The 17,803-nt window shown below is 47.3% G+C and overlaps 1 protein-coding gene across 3 annotated transcripts in view; it reads left to right on the top strand.

Moving 5' to 3' along the window:
• The window catches only part of pde3a (phosphodiesterase 3A, cGMP-inhibited), a 69,415-nt gene that overhangs the window by 26,100 nt on the left and 25,512 nt on the right, over window positions 1–17,803 (top strand). For 2 of the 3 annotated variants that reach the window (XM_031583271.2, XM_031583269.2), the window contains exon 2: window positions 10,063–10,113. In XM_031583271.2, coding sequence (XP_031439131.1) covers window positions 10,063–10,113 — 51 coding nt within the window. Of the gene's footprint in view, window positions 1–10,062; window positions 10,114–12,801; window positions 13,262–17,803 lie in introns of those variants that run through there. The other variant, XM_031583272.2, reaches the window with a different exon arrangement.

Genomic DNA, 17,803 nt, shown 5'->3' with positions numbered 1-17,803 from the left:
CACTACCAGCACAGCACAAAACATATGACAACACACATGAAGCATTACAATTCAAATGAAGTACCCATGTGTAATAACGTCCATTTATCACACTCATGTCACAGCTGCTAGCAGGAGGCTAGTAGTTTACCCATCTAATAGCCACACGTCAGACCACCGATTGTGCTGCATGTAAATGAATTGACGCACTCGAGACGCACAGCTCTGCAAATAACATTTCGCACGTTGTGCTTGACAACGTCTCCTTTTTCAGCACACGTCAGAGCTTGCTGCTTGTTGTTGATGGCTCAGACGCCATGGAACCTTTAAGGCATTGTGTATCACTGGGGGCCACTCAAAAGTTAGGGCGGGACGACTCAATTGCCTCCTGTTTTCATTGTGTCCTGGGCTTGTGTGCCTTTATCATTTGCCAGCTGCCTACTCAGAGCCTGAATAGGACTACGATGATGGGGAGATGTAAATGAAGGTATGGCATCTGAGCCAGACATGACCATTCAGAGCCGTAGGTAGCGGGCTGAATTGCGTTGTCTGGTTAAAGAGGACGGGTCGAGCCTCTCTCTAGCGGTGGAGAGCTGGCAGTTGTGACGTTTGCACGGTGCCCTGTCACCCCTGTTAACCCGGTGACTGTCTCCCGCTCGCACACACACGTACACACACACACACACACACACACACACACACACACACACACACACACACCTCCCTCACTTCTCTCCCTCCTGCTCTTCACCTTCTCGTCTTGTTTTCTCAGGGAGCCTCTTCAAACACACACACACACACACACACACACACACACACACACACACACACACACACACACACCCCACCTCTCTCTCTCTCCCCCCCTGTCCCTCTGCCCGTTGTGTGGCTGGCAGTCTTCAATAGGAGCCTGGCGGTAGCTTTTATTCCTTACAAGGCCCTTTTTGCTGCGCGACGCCACCACTGCTGCTGCCGCCGCCGCCACCGCTGCTGCTCCTCTGCCCCTGCTGCCGCAGCTCCCCACGTCAGCGGGCCAGAGCCAACCTGCTCAGCCCCTCAGGGCCCCTGGAGGGAGGATGGAGGCTTTTTTAATTGGCTAGGAGCACTTAGACCAGTACATTTTGTCCTTGGTTAATTTAACATAGCCTGTTTCCTTTTTTTTTCAGCCATCTTTCTTTTTTTTTTTTTTTTTTTTTCTTTCTTTTTTTGTTGAAGATCTGTTATTTTTCTACTGGGTCTTCAAAAGCTGCAATGTGATGTTTGTGTGTGTGTGGTGTGGGTGTGTGAGGGCGAGTGTGCAGGTGCGTTGTGTGTCTGTCTGTCTGTGGGTGTGTGTTTGTGTGGGTGTCTGTGTCAGTGTGTGTATTTGCATGTGTGTGTGTGCGTTTCTGTGTATATATATGTGTGTGTGTGTGTGTGTGTTGTATAAACCACTTATGAAATTTGGAGCGCATATTAATGGCTAACAGGGGAGATGAGGTATTAGACCTCAACAGGCACCTGGGCACATTTTTGGTCTGACTACACCGGTTTTTCGCTCCAAATGTTCCTCGTCTATAATGCCGGAGGATAAACAGTGCCGGGTGGTCGCCCGTTAGGGGTGTTCAAAAGACTGCCAGCCCAAAGAATGTTTATGGCCATATGCACTTTAACGAGGGACTGGTGTCCCGCAGATGTCCCGCTAAATAACTAACTACAACGGGGCCGGTGCCATCTCCTCTCTGCTTCTCACTCTCACCTGCGCCGGGCGCTTTTTTATGGCCGTCTCGTTAACGCTGGCGTTCCTCAGACTTCAAACACGCCATGAGAGAGGCCATGTGGCAGAGAGGTGGGCTTCGTGGGGAACAGTAACAATAAGGACGTCAAACAAATACTCCTCTGCTCCTTTCGGTTGTCTTGAGAAAAGAGAGTGGTTGAATATACAGCAGAGAGGTATGTGTACGCTGAGGGCTGCTTGCATGTTGTGTATGCAAGTATGTGTGTGTGTGTGTGTGTGTGTGTGTCTCTGTATGTTTTACACATGCACTGGATCATTCGGTGCACACTTCTGCTGTGTCACAACTTCAGCAGGGCTCTCCCTAACAATCTGTCTTGTGTAAATACTTAGGAGCCTGGGGGATGTAACCTCCACACACACACACACACACACACACACGGACACACAGATAAACACACTGTTCATTAGCTCTCTGTCGTGCTGCCGATGACGCAGTTGCGTGTTTATCGAGTGGCAGAGCCCCGGCGCTGTCAGCTGTAATTGACTTCACGTGTTGGTTTGGACGCACATTATTATCATTTACGAGCGGGCTGTCGGTGTGCGCCGCTGCCACCGGTGTGATTTAAGAACCCCGGCGTGTTTTGGCCGCCTTCCATCGTTCATTTGCCTCCTTGACTGCGAGGAGTGTGGTTTACTGTTCAAACATGTGAACATAATGCCTTTTCTTTCTCCGTCAGTTTATGTGAGTGTCGGGTGCGTGCGTGTAAGTGTGTGTGTGTGTGCATGTGTGTGCATGTGCTAGTGTGTGTGTGTGTGTCTGTATGTGTGCGCTCAAGTGTGTGTGCCCCTCCAGCCGTGCATGTACTGTATGTGTGTGTATGTGTGTGTGTGTGGTTGAGCGTTCGCTGTGCAGTTGGCAAGCCCCCAGCCCCATCTCATGTTTGACCTTTCTGCGGATAGAACCCAGGCCCGCTGATACTGTGGTCTTAAGAGGGAGCAGATGCGCGCGGGACTCATCCTCTAAATCACGGCCCTGCGCTCTGAATGAAGCGATTCATGCTCGTGTTTTCCATCGCTCGGGAAACAGTTCGGTGTGCTGACAAGTCCCCACCGTGCCTCTCTTCCCGGAGCAGTAAACGAGGCGCGTCGAGAAAACCCAGTCCTACCCACCCAAAGTACCGCCCTTCGCTCACTATGAGAGAGAGAAGATCCAGTCCTACCCACCCAAAGTACCGCCCTTCACTCACCATGAGAGACAAAATCCAGTCTTACCCACCCAAAGCACCGTCCTTCGCTCACTATGAGAGAGAGAAAAAAACAGAGAGAGAGAGAGAGAGAGAGAGAGAGAGGGAAACGGATCACTTGGCAGTTTGGACTCCTGTCCTGTCTGCCCCACTGCTGGCTAAACTAACAGACTAATGGCTCTTTGTCTGTGTGTGTGTGTGTGTGTGTGTGGGGGGGGGTGCTTGGTGGTGTCAGTGGAGTTTCATGACTCGCTTCGTGCGGTCCCGTTCACCTAAGCCTTTCCATTGCTCAAGCCGTCTCACATGTAACGATATGGTGTTAATGTCGGTGCGCTGCTCAAGCCGTCTCACATGTAACGATATGGTGTTAATGTCAGTGCGCTGCTCAAGCCGTCTCACATGTAACGATATGGTGTTAATGTCGGTGCGCTGCTCAAGCTGTCTAACATGTAACAATATGGTATTAATGTCGGTGCGCTGCTTCCACACTGCGGGCTACCTTCAAAAACCCTCAAGGAAACCCAAGATGGAGTTCCAAGGCGCAATTTGTTCCCTCTTTTAGTTTTTTTCTCACTGAATTTAATTTCACCGAGACCTGATCTGGTGAGGTACCACTTGTAATTACCATTCCATTAAAAATTGTGTCTCTAGCGGTCCAAAGACCTCAAGGTTTATATTACACTACTGGCAGGGTAACGCTTTTACACCAAAACTCTCATATGTTAGCTTTGTGCGCGAGAGTGGAAGGAAACAGTAAATGAAATGTAATCTGTCAGTTTTAAGATCCAGAACCTCCATCAGTACAGTGAGCATTTTCCTTATGTGTCATCCCTATGTATATTGGCAGTTCACATTGTTTTTGAATGAAATTATAAATTCATTCATTTTTTCTTTTTTTTTTTAAGTTTTCTTTTCGTGCAAATGAGGTTCACCTTGGTCCATATTTCAGTGAGCTCTGTGTCACATTTAGTAACACAATTCCCTCCCCCCCCTTTCCAATGACACAAGTGAGACTGAGCAAGACTTGGATGGTGGCTGACATTGAAGTCAGTGGAGAAACGAATACAGTAGAAGCTGCTCTGGGTCAAACAGGAACGAGCCAAACATTCACTCACTCCTGAGCGCAGGGAGAGTCAGCTGTACAGTGTGCGTTTCTGTTGACGAAAAGAGTTTCCACCGAGGCCTGTAGTATTTCATCACCCCAATATTTCAAGCGCCGAAGATGAATATGCATCCGACTTCAGGCATTTTGTGCCTAAAAAGAGGACAGACTCACTCTCTCTCACAGAGGCAAGAGTTGGAAATGTCTCACGCCTCCGCGGCTAAGTCCTCCCTTGATTGTCATTAAGCTTTCCCCGTAATTGCGTGGCGCAGGTCTGGAGCATGAATGCGTCTTTGTGCCCTAATAGGGGACTTTTCAAGAGGAATCAGCCTCAGCCTCAGCCTCAGCCAGGCTTGTGCGCAGGCAGTGTTGCTCCAGGGCTCCTGCTGGGCTTTTTGCTGGAGGTTTGAAACTTCCCGCAGCCCCCACACTAACCCCCCTAGTGGGCTCAGGAGTCTAAGGTTCCTCTTTCTAGAAACGTTTCAAAGCCATGTTCCAGCATAAAGGAAATGGGAACTGGGGTTGGGGGGGGGGGGGGGGGGAGGTAAAGGTGGGATGTTGTTCTGCACGTGGGATGGGTTCGAGAAATCAAGTTAACGTTTGCTCATTCTGCCACATCTCTTGTGTGTAATAAAATACTCATCTGGCTTTGCCAGCCTACATTTACGGTGGTTATTGTGGCTTGGACACATGCCAATGGATTCCAATTAGGCTAATACTAATGAGTGATGATCCAAATGCTATTGTGTCAGGTGTCAGTGAACTCACAGCAGTGCAAGAGAGACAGTTAATCAAACCTACTGAAATCAGAGGGAAATAACATCTTTTTTTCATCAATTTTGTACTCCATAACAAATTCAAATGCTGCTTTTTTTCAAACCCCTTTGAGAGTAAACAGTGTCTAAAATGTCCTGACTCCAGTCTTGGTTGGGATAATATGGTAGCATCAGGCTGGTGTAGCACTACTTATTACAAATTGAGAATTGACTTGACTAAAAATATAAAAGTATAGAAAGATATTACCATTAAATCATGTAGCAGTATCTCGTAGTTACAGTCCACGATGCTGTCATAGGCTGCCTTTCCTGTGGAGCCCAAAATACTGGTTTGTTGACAAAAGCTAAACATAAGACCAGCTTAAGCCATAGAGCCAATGACTATCTGGAGTCACTGTTTCTAGTCACAGAACATGTTGACTACAGCAGAAACTGTTGTCAACAGATTGCCAGGCTGACTTCCACTAGAGTAAAACAGACTTGTTACTAATGTGATATGTTCAAATATGATTTCTCAGGGAAGCCTAAGGCATTGAAAAGCATCGACAGATGTTAGCTGTCATCAAGTTATACAAATGAAATCTCAGCACCAAGTGAACAACACTGCATATTTTAACTGTTCATATGTAATTTCACCCTCTATGCATATCATTATCGTAGTGCTTGTTTAGTTATCAAACCAAGCAGATTGTAACGTGTTCAAGGACTCAACTCCAACATTTCATCAAAGTTTCCGCCAGACACAATTGTAAGATTACTGCTCCCTTTCATTTCTCAGTCATTCTCGTTGAAAAGTAAGTACTGTATGATATATTCAAGTTGTTTTTATAGTATAGGTGAGAAACACACAGGCAAGGAGGTGGTGGTATAAGAATGTGGAAGGGGGTACGTGTCAGAGTGAAAGCAAATTAATCCTGTCTGAAAGAGGTCATAAATTCCTTTGCTTAATATACACTTTTGTGGGAGGGCTCATGTCTCTAGCTGTTAATACTAGTCCACATCTTGTAAGCCTGGATAATAAAGCATTGGGGCGTCTGTTTTAAATGACGTCTGTTTTATAAATCGGCCTATTTCTCAGTTCATCCACGTCTGTACACACAGGGCAGATTAAAGCCCTTTGCCACGACAGGTGATTCATTTGGAACAGTAGCGTTTCTGATATATGCTCAGTATAGGCTAATGATGATGAAAGTGGCTGAGGGGGTGGTATAGTCTGACAGGATTATAGATGCTGGCCTGAAGTTTATGGATTTTTTTTGTTGTAAAGACTTGCATGTTCTTCTGATTACCTTAATATGCGCTCTTAGCATCAATCATGGCTTTCAACTCGCTGAAATCCTTGCCCACAACGATTTTGGGCTTTGTCGTAATAGATGTGGCTGTAAGTCTATTATGTAAGTGGAGTGGAGGTGGTAAATGGACAACACACACACGCGCGTGCACACACGTACACACACGTACACACACACACACACAATACTATGTATTCATCAACCACTGAAGGAATATACTGACACTCTCTCACGCTCAAACATAAGCACTTAAACTAACAAAAAATAATTTCTTTGTTTTCTGCCTGCAACTTGAGAGCCTCCTCCTACAAAAGACTTGTGAATAATGCAGCTATTACACAGTAATAACTGTGCAAAGCTATCTTGCATCGAACCAAACAGGAAATATAATAGGAACCAACTACACTAAAGATCCATTTCTGTCCCTCATATTTTAAAATGTTCCTGTATAGCTGTCAGACACTCGTCGAACTGGAGGGTCTCGCAATTCCACTCTCCTTCTCGTAGCTCCAGCGTGGACATTTCCTTGCAGCACACTGGTCGTGAAAACAGCGCCATCTGCAGGTCATGAGCAGGGCCACCGTTGCTGAGCATGAGGACCAGAAAAGCACAGTAACGGAGACAATCAGACAGCCGCACTAGGAAGCAGCTTACCCTTTTCCCCCAAAATACGCTCTAATTCCTGAAAGATTTATTTTAAAGCAAGGGGTTTTAGGACAAGTACACCCAGTTTCTGTACCAGTGCAGACAACAGAAGTAAACTGACATTGGAGGTAGCCAGAGAGAGAGCCCTCGTGGACCATGGCATCCACAGAGATCATAAAATGGGCATTATGCTGGTTATGAATGAATCATTGTGGAACTGTGAATGGTAATCTCGGGCTGGACTGCATTAGAGGCCTCTGTCGACTGCTCCCCCACTGTCTTTACATTATTAAAAGTGCATTAGAGCCGTAATGGAGACCGTCGGGGGAGCACTAGCTCCGGGTGGTGGGCACACATGCCCGCTCAGGCTGAAACTTGGAACTGGCGAGGCGATGTGTGCACGTGGCGTGCTAATGCTCCTGCTTCCTGGCACAGATAGAGAGAGAAAGAGGTAGAGAGACAGGAGAAAGATAGAGGGTATGAGATAGATAGAAAGAGAGGGGGAAAGAGAGATAGAGAGAGAGATTGAGGCCAGGCTTTAAGAGATGCCAGCGGCAGCAGTTCATTCATGGTAAATTAAGCCGGCACTGATTCATGCTCTTATTACGAGGATTGCCTCATCTGTCATTTACCAACGAATCAACAGCACAGCCCCCCCGTTTTATTCAACTTCTGCGAGAGAAAGAAAATCAAATTAAAGTGTTTCACACATTTATCCCTCTGTATTGTGATGCCTGGGACATTGATATAATAACGTCCCTCAGTGGGTAGACTGTCGCAGGCTACCATTTTCCTCTGCTGTTAGCTAAAATAGCAAATAGCCCCAATGTCTGACCAGGAGAAGAGAAAAGTCTTTGAAACGCCCTGCACTTTTTTTCCTCTCGCCTTTAAATGGCGGTTGATTGATGATTTTTGCAGAAGGCTACACGACGACTCTCGCTCTGGGCCTCTCTATTATTACCTCAGCTGCTAGGTGTGCTGCAGCAGCAGCCACTCAAGGGAAAAACACCCCGGATAGGATGGGACGGGACGGGACGGGAAGGAGTCGCCGCTTTCGGAAACACTGGATGACGTCCATGAATAATGTTGACTTTCCAAAGAAGTCTCTCTCTCTCTCTCTCTCTCTCGCTCTCACACATGATATTAAGTAAGGGCTGTCAGCTGCATATGTGCGTCTCTGTTTGAAATATACCATCCATCCCACAGGAGCACGCAGAAGGGAAGGCCACAGAAGCAGATGAAGATCTGGAGCAGATCTGAAGTTAGACTAGGCTTCTGTTTGGTTTTACTTTATACAAGTAAAATCACCATTTTAGTTGTTTTCATGTATACTCTGATTAATGACATGACCCAGGGATTTTGTTTTATGTCAAATATAAGAAACTAGTGCATAGGCCAGACAAGTGTGAGGAGTGAAGTAGTGTCATAATAAAGGGCATTAGATTACATTAGGTCTCGGAGGCAGTCCAGTACCACCCTTTTTGCCTTTTGTTCTTCCCATGATCCATCTCGCGTTCGAGGCAAGGTGTGACAATGTGGCAAACTGACATTTTCACCCAGGAAAGTGGCTCTGACTCCCGGCGCTGAATAATTTAATGAATGGAACTACAAGCAAAGGCTTCCTCTCAGTGCCCCCCCCACACACACACTCACACACACCACTGCAGCCCACTCTACCCCCCCCCCCCACACACACACACACACACACACACCACTGCAGCCCACTCTACCCCTACCCCATGCAAGACACTGTGTTTGAATATGCATGGCTCGTGGCTCCATCAGAGGAAAAAGGAAGGGGGAAAAAAATTGAAAAGGGAGGATGAGGATGGTTATGTAACATTACGTAATCTCCAGTCCCCCTCCAACTGAAACTTCTCAGCCGCAAAAGGCAAATGACAGCGGCTCCTTTTCGATGGCCTACCCTTTGACCCCCTTGTCAAAATATTATCTTTTGGGGCTGAATTGGAAGCGAGTGAGAGCGAGCGAAAGAGAGAGAAAGGGGGAAGAGAGAGCACTAATGACATCTTAGTTTTTCTTTTAGAGTTCTTTTTTGCTCCTCAAGAAAAATATATCATGCCAAAGAGTACACTTCACATTTTTGCTATTTATTGATTGATAACTAGATGACGCTTGATAGCTAGACTATAAGCACAGCATGCAAATAGGGCATCACTTAATCGCACTGAATGTTCCCGGGCAATGGGGGAGGACAGCTGTCAGTGTATTGGTATTGGAGTGGCAGAGGCTGTGGCTCCAACTGGGAGAAGGCAGTGATTTCGGTGCTGGTGTTTGGACTCAGCCAGCTAGTCAGTCTCATGCCAGGTCACGTTGCGCACTCAAAGAGCCATGGCCAGTGCGACACTGGTCTGGTGCGGACACAAATATCACTGATTTACTGCCAGGCTTTCAGGCCTCCGTAAACCATAAAGGAAAATAGCCATTTGTTATGTGCTCCACTGTTTTCTCTATTTTTTGCCATGGGAAAATATTCACATAAAGAGACGGCCTTGTTTTTTTTTGTGAATTCATTAATCACCGTGCCCGACGACTTATTTTGCTCTACTGTGTTTGCAACGACTGTGCGGGGACATCCATACGCAAAACCGCTTCCATCCGGATTCTAGAAAGTCGCGAGTCGTCACCTCGTGTCTCCGTCTGACTGTTCGACTTACGACACCTTGGCATTTCAGTTCTAGTCGTCTCTTGGTTTTTTTTCTCTCCCCCTCCTCCTCGTTTTTCCTTTTTTCTTTTCTCTATTTCTCCCCACGTCGAGTCAGGCAAGTGGAGCGTGTGCTGTGTGGTGGTGCCTACGGGAGGTTGCGCTGTCTGTTAATTAGAACACATAAAGTTTACTGCCTGGGAGAAGCCATTAAGCCGTGCAGAGGACTAAGTAAAGCAAGGCTGACTGTGAAATTGAATTACCGAGCGCATGTTGTTGAACAAAATGGAAAGTGTACAATAAGAGAGGAGAGAGATAGAGAGAGAAAGTGAGATAGAGACCGAGAGAGAAGAAGAAGAGGAAGAGAGAGAGTGTGAGAGGGCGCAAGAGAAAAAAAGGTAGAGGAAAAGCATCCCAGGAGCACCCCCTCTCCTCCCCTCCCCTCCCCTCTCTCTCTCTCTCTCTCTCTCTCTCTCTCCGTCTCTTTATTTGTGAATGCAGTATTTCATTTTTTCTAGCTGCCGAGCCACGGAGGAGAATGCCAGTGCCGCTCAAGCAGTGCCGCTGGTAAATGGTGGCTGGTGAATAGGAATGCGCTGCCAGTCTTTGTGTGTGTGTGACTCTCTCCTCTGTCTACCCACACAGATGCTCCCACATCCTGAATGGGACCACAAGAGAGGCGCCCGAGGATCCCAGGTCAGTACAGTGTGTGTGTTCGTGTGTGTGTGTGTGTGTGTGTGTGTGCTCTGCTGTGTTCCCTCTCTCTGATGTGAATGTGTGTGTTCATGTGTGAGGTGCGTGTTGGTGTTTGTGTCCTCAGGACAGTATGTGTGTATATTTTTTAATGTGTCTTAGAAAGCGAGTTAATACAATAAGTACAGTTAAGTGAGTGTATTTGAAACATTTCCAATATGTAGACATTCCTTCCTGCGCAGGGATTTTTTCTTTACTTGAGCTTGAGTATGTTATGTGTGTGAGGATTTATATGAGATCATTTGGTGCACTTGGTCCCAGGCATGTGTGTTCTTGTTGCCTAGTGCAAGTGTTTATTTGTGTGTGTGTGAATGCAGAGGTGAGTGTGTAGACTTGTACTTTGGTGTGTGTGTGTGTGTGTGTGTAGATCTCTGTGTGTGTTTGAAGGCCAGATGAAGAGAGAAGAACAAGAACAAAAGGCTGCCAGATGAGAGAGGGAGATATTATCTCCCATCTCGAGCTGTCCACAAGGGCAGTCACGATAATGCAGTCGCATTACGTAAATGCTCTCTTTCTCTCTCTCTTCTGTGTGTGTGTGCGCGTGTGTGTGTGTGTATGTATGAATGAGTGAATGTCTGTGTGAATGAGGGAATGTGTGTGTGTGTGTGTGTGTGTGAACACATAGTTGTATGTCTATGTGCATGTATGTGCATGGTGTGAGCATGTGTGCAAGTCTGTGCATATGTGCATCTTTGTTATATCTGAGTGTGTGTGTGTGTGTGTGTGTGTGCGTTTTTTTCCTCTCAACACCTGCCTGGCACGTTGCACGTGTTGAGGGCGTGTGTTTGTTCTCCCCTCTGACATCTCTCAGCCCTGTGCTGATGTCATCAGCAACACTCACTGCGACTTGCAACGACACTCTTTTCTTGTTAGACAACGGGACAGACGTACAGTGTGACGTCCCATTAGCCCCCCCCCCCACACACACACACACTCACCCGCCCCCCAATTATCTCAGCGCACGGCACCTTTTCATCTTTGCCAGCACGCAAATCGGCCTGCTCACACACGTGCCGCATCTGTGACTTCCAAGGAGTAAAAACCCACAAGGGGTTATCAAACATGGGCATTAATCCTCATTTCAGATTCTACATTTCAGCACAGCGTGTTAGAGTGTCTGTGAGTGATAGGGGGAAATACATGAACATTGCCTCAGCATTGATGGCACAGGGGTGAACGGCGAATGGTGGAATGCCCCTTCAGTATTCTATGCTGTCATTACAAAAATGCCGATCTGTTCGCTCACTCAAGCAGTAACTTGATGATGGACCTATAACCTCTGAACTTGGCACTATACTACTTTCAACCTAAGTAGCACTATAGTAAAGATATGCCCAAACTGTTTTCCAAGATGGAAATATTTGGTGATACGGCTTTCAGCTGTCTTTTCTGACATCATTACAGAATGACATAAAACACTGTTCCCTCCTTTTTAAGTCCAGATCTCCCTGGTGTACGAGTTGAAGTCCCCCCCCCCCCACCCCCGTGTAATGCCAGTCTCCATCAGAGTGCTTTATCTGGGGTGCCGGTAAGGCTATTATGTTTGCTGATGGAGAAAGGCCTTGGACAGCAACGGTGGCAGAGGCTTACAGGAATGGTGGAGGGCTTTACATGTGTTAAGCCCAGCCTGGGAAAACAGCTGTCAATCACCAGTGACCCACAATAGGCCTATTTCTAGGACCAGTCTCTGAGGGGGTGAAGAGGGGAGGGCAGGATAATGTATGAAGCTGCTGGAGCTGGAGCTGGAGGCTGGACACTGATATCGGGAACAATGCACCAGCAGTTACACAGGACAGTCTACACAATATAACGTGTGTGTGTGTGTGTGTGTGTGTGTGTGTGTGTGTGTGTGTGTGTGTGTGTGTGTGTGTGCGTGTGCGTGTGTTTGCATGTTTGCCTGTCTTATCAGGAGGATATCCTTTGCTCTCGCAGATCAATGGCACTCACTGTTGTCACTGTCCCAGCCTGCTTCTTCTGTTGTCACAGATTTGTTGTATTTTTTTGTGGCCACTCGGCACAGTTGTACCAAACCTTTAAATAAAGATGCCCTCGTTTGGAAAAGCCGTTACCGCGTCACAGAGGCCAGTGCTGTGCCAATGTTTGAGCAAGGGGGAAAAAAAAGTGAACCATGTTTCCAAGTGTGTTTTTGTCCACTCAGTTGAACTGTCTCGCGCTTCAGTCTCGTGGTCTATTAACTGGATGACCTCAGACCAGTTTTCCCTCGCATTGATTTCTTAGCAGCGGCACTCCCTGAGAGGACCATTCTCTGAGCGCGTGTGAAGACACAGGCAAACAGGAGCGCCGTAGCCAGCCGTGACGCACGCAGCGAGAAAGAAGAATGGAGATAGATTTTTGCGAAGACCCCAAGGTCCCGGGACAAATCACCCCCCACCCCTCCACACACACACACATCTCAACCTCCCTGCTAAAGTCCATCTCCCTGTCCGTCTCATTGCGTCGGGAAAGACACCACTCCCAAAGCCTTTTTCAGTGGACACATCCCACCTTTTTCCTATATAAATAGCCTTCCATAATTAACAGTTAGGAAAACTGTTTGGGGGAGTGTTTCTCTGTTGTGACAACTGTTTATTGTGTGGGACTGAGGCACTGCTCTTTGCCCCTGACCATCTCCTAGCAACAAGCTATTTTCAATGGAAATGCTTCCTGTGCTGCCTACCTCTGTGGAGCGTGGAACACCTATGTGCATAGCCTTACGCTATTGGTGCACAGCGCAGCGGTTGGACTGCTCGGGAGCCGGAGGGGGAGTGGAGGTAGAGAGAGGGAGCGGAGGGGGGGAGGTGTTGCGCACTCTTGGCATATGAGGGGAACGTTGGTGTGAAGTGTGGTCAGCTCTGCTCAACTCCATCACACAACAAGGAGAAGCAATCACAGCTCAAACAGACGGACAGACAGATAGACAGACAGACAGACAAGACGTTAATAACAGAGGGGGTTAAAAAGGAGTTGGAGGAGCAAGGGGGGCGGGGGGGTAAGGCTCAGGGTCTGCCCCAGGGAGGTGATGATGAACAGCAGGCTCAGTCGTGCTACGGGAGGACTCCATCCAGATGTCCGGACTCATCCCCCAAGTCAGGTGCAGTATGTTCTCTCTGCCAGCTTTCCTGTGCTCTCTCCTCTCATTAAGATGAGGACCAAGAGCTAAGCTGCACCAGTGAAGCGTGCAAATATTTGTTTGGTACTCGGGTTGGTTTGGAGACAAAAAATTGCTTGGAGTAGACTTGTAGATAGAGCACAGAACAGGGAACCGCTTTTAGCACAGCTGTTCTGTGATGGGCAAGTGGAACATCACATAAAGCTCGGGCAGGTTCTGCAGCGAGCAGAGAGGAGGCGAGAGTGTCAAACTTAGTGTTGGCTCCTGGCTCTCATCTCACCCAGCAGTGGTGTGTGTGTGTGTGTGTGTGTGTGTGTGTGTGTGTGTGTGTTTGTGTGTGTTTTCTTTCCTCTCCTTCGCTCCACTCGTATTTCTGTGAATCGAGTCCTGTGTTTGTGGCATGCCAGGGTTGCTCACAGCCCGCGTAAATCAGCACTCCATCTGGGGAGATTTATTGATGCCTACGGCGGCCATGTTTCTTGACAAGCCCATATTAAAGCCGGCGGTTGTATATTCTGGATACACATGTTTTCTTGACGCGCATACGAATGTACAGATGACCGTATGTGACGGTGGATGAGTTATTTCATGCTTCCCCTGGAGCAGGGAGTTAGAAACTGGAGGAGAAATCCAGCTCTGTGTTTGCGCAAGCCTTATTTTTTTCTCGCTTTCGGAACATTGCCTTGCTTGAGCTACAAATGGGAGTTCAGAGAGTTTAATGTCTCACCCCTCTGCACCCCCCGCCAAAGACACACACACACACACACACACACACACACACAGACACACACACACACGCACGCACACACACACACTTCCTCCACCTCACTCCTTAATCCACCAGACACCAAAGAGCGGATGGAAGCTGGAGCTATCGACAGTACATTGTGGCCCCTGGAGACTGGAGACTGTTGATCCACAGGGGCTATTCGACATAACAAGCCCATTATTCAGCCCCCCCAGACTACAATCACTCAGGGCCTGATTGGTGTTTAGACGGTGAGTGTTCTCCAAGGGAAAAACTAAGGTCAGCGGACTGGACAGCACCCAAAGCGCTGTGCTCGGAATCCCAATGAGCCTCGCTGGCCGCAACTCGCAAGTCTTAACCGCCAGCAATTCAGTCATTGCCACGTTCTGGCTAAGTGACCCAGTAGCGAAGGCTGGAGCGTCTCAGAAGTGGCAAATAAACATTCCTCTGTGGCCATGGCATCAGTCTGTCATGTTTGCCAGCTACTTACCCTCCCGGTGGGTCTCGCTGTTTGGCCTCCTGTCTTTGCCAAAATGTGGAGTGAAGGCGACGGTGAAGTTTTGGAGCAGGAATCGTATTTTTTCTTTTTTTTTACCTTTGTTGTTTTCATTTTGTTGGTTTTGCTCATGATAGTTAGGACAGGGTTGGAAGAACCATCTTTGCAGTAATCTCTTTCCTGCAGTATAAAACCACATGTGTGCAAACACAAACAAAGATACATACAAACAGACACACACACTCGCACACAGAGATTATAGTAATTTTCTTTGGTGGCTTAGTCATTGTATAACCAATCCAGTATACCTTTTCTCATCATCCCCATGTACTTAACAATGACACAGAGCTGTTGGGCAACCGCTATCTAAAAGGACTCAAACAATGCTGCACTCTATGACCCCTCATGTTCTAACTTGCGTCTAGAGTATAAGACGTCTTTTTTTTGAGGGACCTCTCTAAAAGTCTGTTTTGGTCTCCAGTCCTATAGCTTTGCCCCTGCATGCATTTCTAGCCACGAAGAACCAACTGGAATGTTCTTCCTCACAAAGGGTTCTTCATGTGAAAATGTCTGTATGTGTAGAGAAGAACCATTTTCTTTCCTTTTTTCTATCCAAAACCATCTTGAAACCTTCCCCAGCAGACAGTACCTCTGTGCTGTGCGTTACGTGTTGTGCTGTGCTGTGTGGACCGTGAGCAGTGGAGGGGGAGGGGTGTTGGCAGCCCAGTGTGGTGTTGGGAGTCGCTCGCTCGCTCGCTTGCTTTCCGCCCAGTCGCCCCTGTTCTTGCCTGTGGACTTGGTGGGCCATCTGCGCCCCCCCACCCCCCCTCCCGTTGACGCGTGATTCTGAGCCTTGTGCGCCGGTGCTACTGGCCCAGCTCCTCTGTCTCTGGGCCTCAGCGGAGGGAGAGGGAGGGAGGGAGAGGGAGGGAGAAAACGAGGGAGACACGAGAAGAGAGAGAGGATGTGAGATATGACACATGCTATGGTGTTGTTTACACCACAACTACTACCGCAACTTTGCTTTGTGACCTCCCTCCCTCCCTCCTTTTCCCCCCTTCTCTCTCTCTCTTGCTCTCCCTGCCACTTCCTCTGCTCTCTCTCTCCTTATCTCTCTTTTTTTTGCCTCCCTTTCATTTTCTCCATATTTCTCCAGATTATAAATGCCTCGCGAGTCGCCATTCGCCTTCGCCACAACTTAAATCTGAAACTGGTATGCATGGCCTCCTTCTGTAAAACGGCCATCATAACGATGTGACTCAGCAGATCAAATGGAGGGCCTCAGGTTATGTGCCACTTGCATAACCCCCAGCACAGGCGAATCGATGGTCTACTATTGACAGACTGTTCCCTTGTGGCCGTTCTATGTGTGTCTACACTGGGGCTCGGCGCTTGCAGGACTGTTTGCCGCGGCCCTGTCAACCCCTCACAGATCAATACTGTTTCTACTGCCTGCTGCCTTCCTATTTTTTTTCATCACCATCATCACCATCATCAACTCTTTCAACTCGTTCAATCCATCCTCCCTTCCGCATTTTTAAAAACAGTTTTTGCAAATGCATAGATGTGCACATACATGCTCCCTTGCATACTTGCCTGGATATGCATATGCAATTACAGCAAACACACACACACACACACACACACACACACACACACACGTACACGCGTGCACAGACACAGAGGCAGACTCTACTTACTCTCACTTACTATGAGCACCTGCACATAAACACACCTAAACGTAACACATAGAAACACACCTTAGGAGGACGTTAAGCACACAAAGAGTCCATTCTTGCTAGGTAATGGGTGAATGTCGTAATTGCAGGATGTCGTAAAGCCATGAAGCTGAAGGGGTACCTAATGTATTTCTTCAGGATTAGGTGATTCACACACCCCCATGAATATCTGGGAGATAGCATCATCTGCTTTTCGGGAAAACTGTTGGGCAATTCACTTTCCCAACTCCCAATCTATATTTGAGGAAGTCATTTACGATAGCTATCGGCTGTTAAATGCTTAAAGATACATACTGTCATTTTTATAGCCAGGCCTGCCAATGCTGTTGGGCTTTTATATGTGTGTTTTTTCTGTGTGTGTGTGTGTGTGTGTGTGTGTGTGTGTGTGTGTGTGTGTGTGTGTGTGTGTGTGTGTGTGTGTGTGTGTGTGTGTGTGTGTGTGTTAAATACAGAATGCTCCTTCATGTGGGACCGATGAGAGATTGTTGGATATGATATATGTAGACATCTGCATGTAATTGAAAAGGAAAAGAACAGTCTCTCACTCTCTCTCTCTCTCTCTCTCTCTCTCTCTCTCTCTCACTCTCTCTCTCTCCCTCTCTCTCTCTGTGTGTGTGTGTGTGTGTGTGTTATGTGGCATATTCAATCAGGATGGCTTAAAGATGCCATCTGTTGTCTATCCAGTGTGTTTGTCACTAAATTATGTCATTTTTGATAAATGAGAAATTCTCTCATGTCACTTGGCGCTCTTTAGTTTTTCAAGGTACACAAAACTTTCTGTTACCAAGTTCCAAGAAAACATCACAAAGGATTTCCTGTGTGGGTTTTTGCGAGTGTGTATGTGTATTTGTGTGTGTGCGTAAGAGAGAGAGAGAGAGAGAAAGAGAGAGAGAGAGAGAAAGGGAGATAGAGAGAAGAATGGAGAGAGACAGGGAGGAAAAAAGAAAGACTCCCACACAAGGAGCCTGGATGTCTCTGTCCACTTAACCCGCCTTGCTGAGAGCTCTATATTTAATCGGTCTTTATGCTTCCGTTTGTACGTGGACGACCTAGCCAGTGGCCCTCGCACTAGCGCAGACACAAACAGACTGCATTCTCCCCCGCTCTCTGTCTCAATCTTTTTTTCTTCTTTCTCTCTCTCTCTCTCTGCCTCCGTATTTCTCTCTCTTTGTCTGCCTCTCTTTGTGACTCTTTGTTGTTTTTCCACGTTCTTACCATACACTACATTGCATTTCAGTAATTTACCAGATGTTTTCATTTCAAGTAACTTACAGCACAGATAAGAAATCCATATTTTGTGCGCTCTCAAATCCATGTCCTTGATGTCCTAGATGAGCTACTGAAACACACTACTTGGGTCTAGGTTAACTTCCAGGGACGTCTGTGTTTAAAATCATTTTAACTGCAGGGGGGCGTAGATGACCCGTTTTCCATGTAACTCACGCATATGCAACTGCTCTGTGTGCCTGTGTGTGTGTGTGTGTGTGTGTGTGTGTGTCTGTGTGTATGTGTGTATATTCACCGTTCATGAAAGTGTGTGA

This window comes from Clupea harengus, chromosome 16 (genome assembly GCF_900700415.2).
Source record: "Clupea harengus chromosome 16, Ch_v2.0.2, whole genome shotgun sequence".
NCBI lineage: Eukaryota > Metazoa > Chordata > Actinopteri > Clupeiformes > Clupeidae > Clupea > Clupea harengus.
This window is presented reverse-complemented; position numbering and strand designations above follow the sequence as displayed.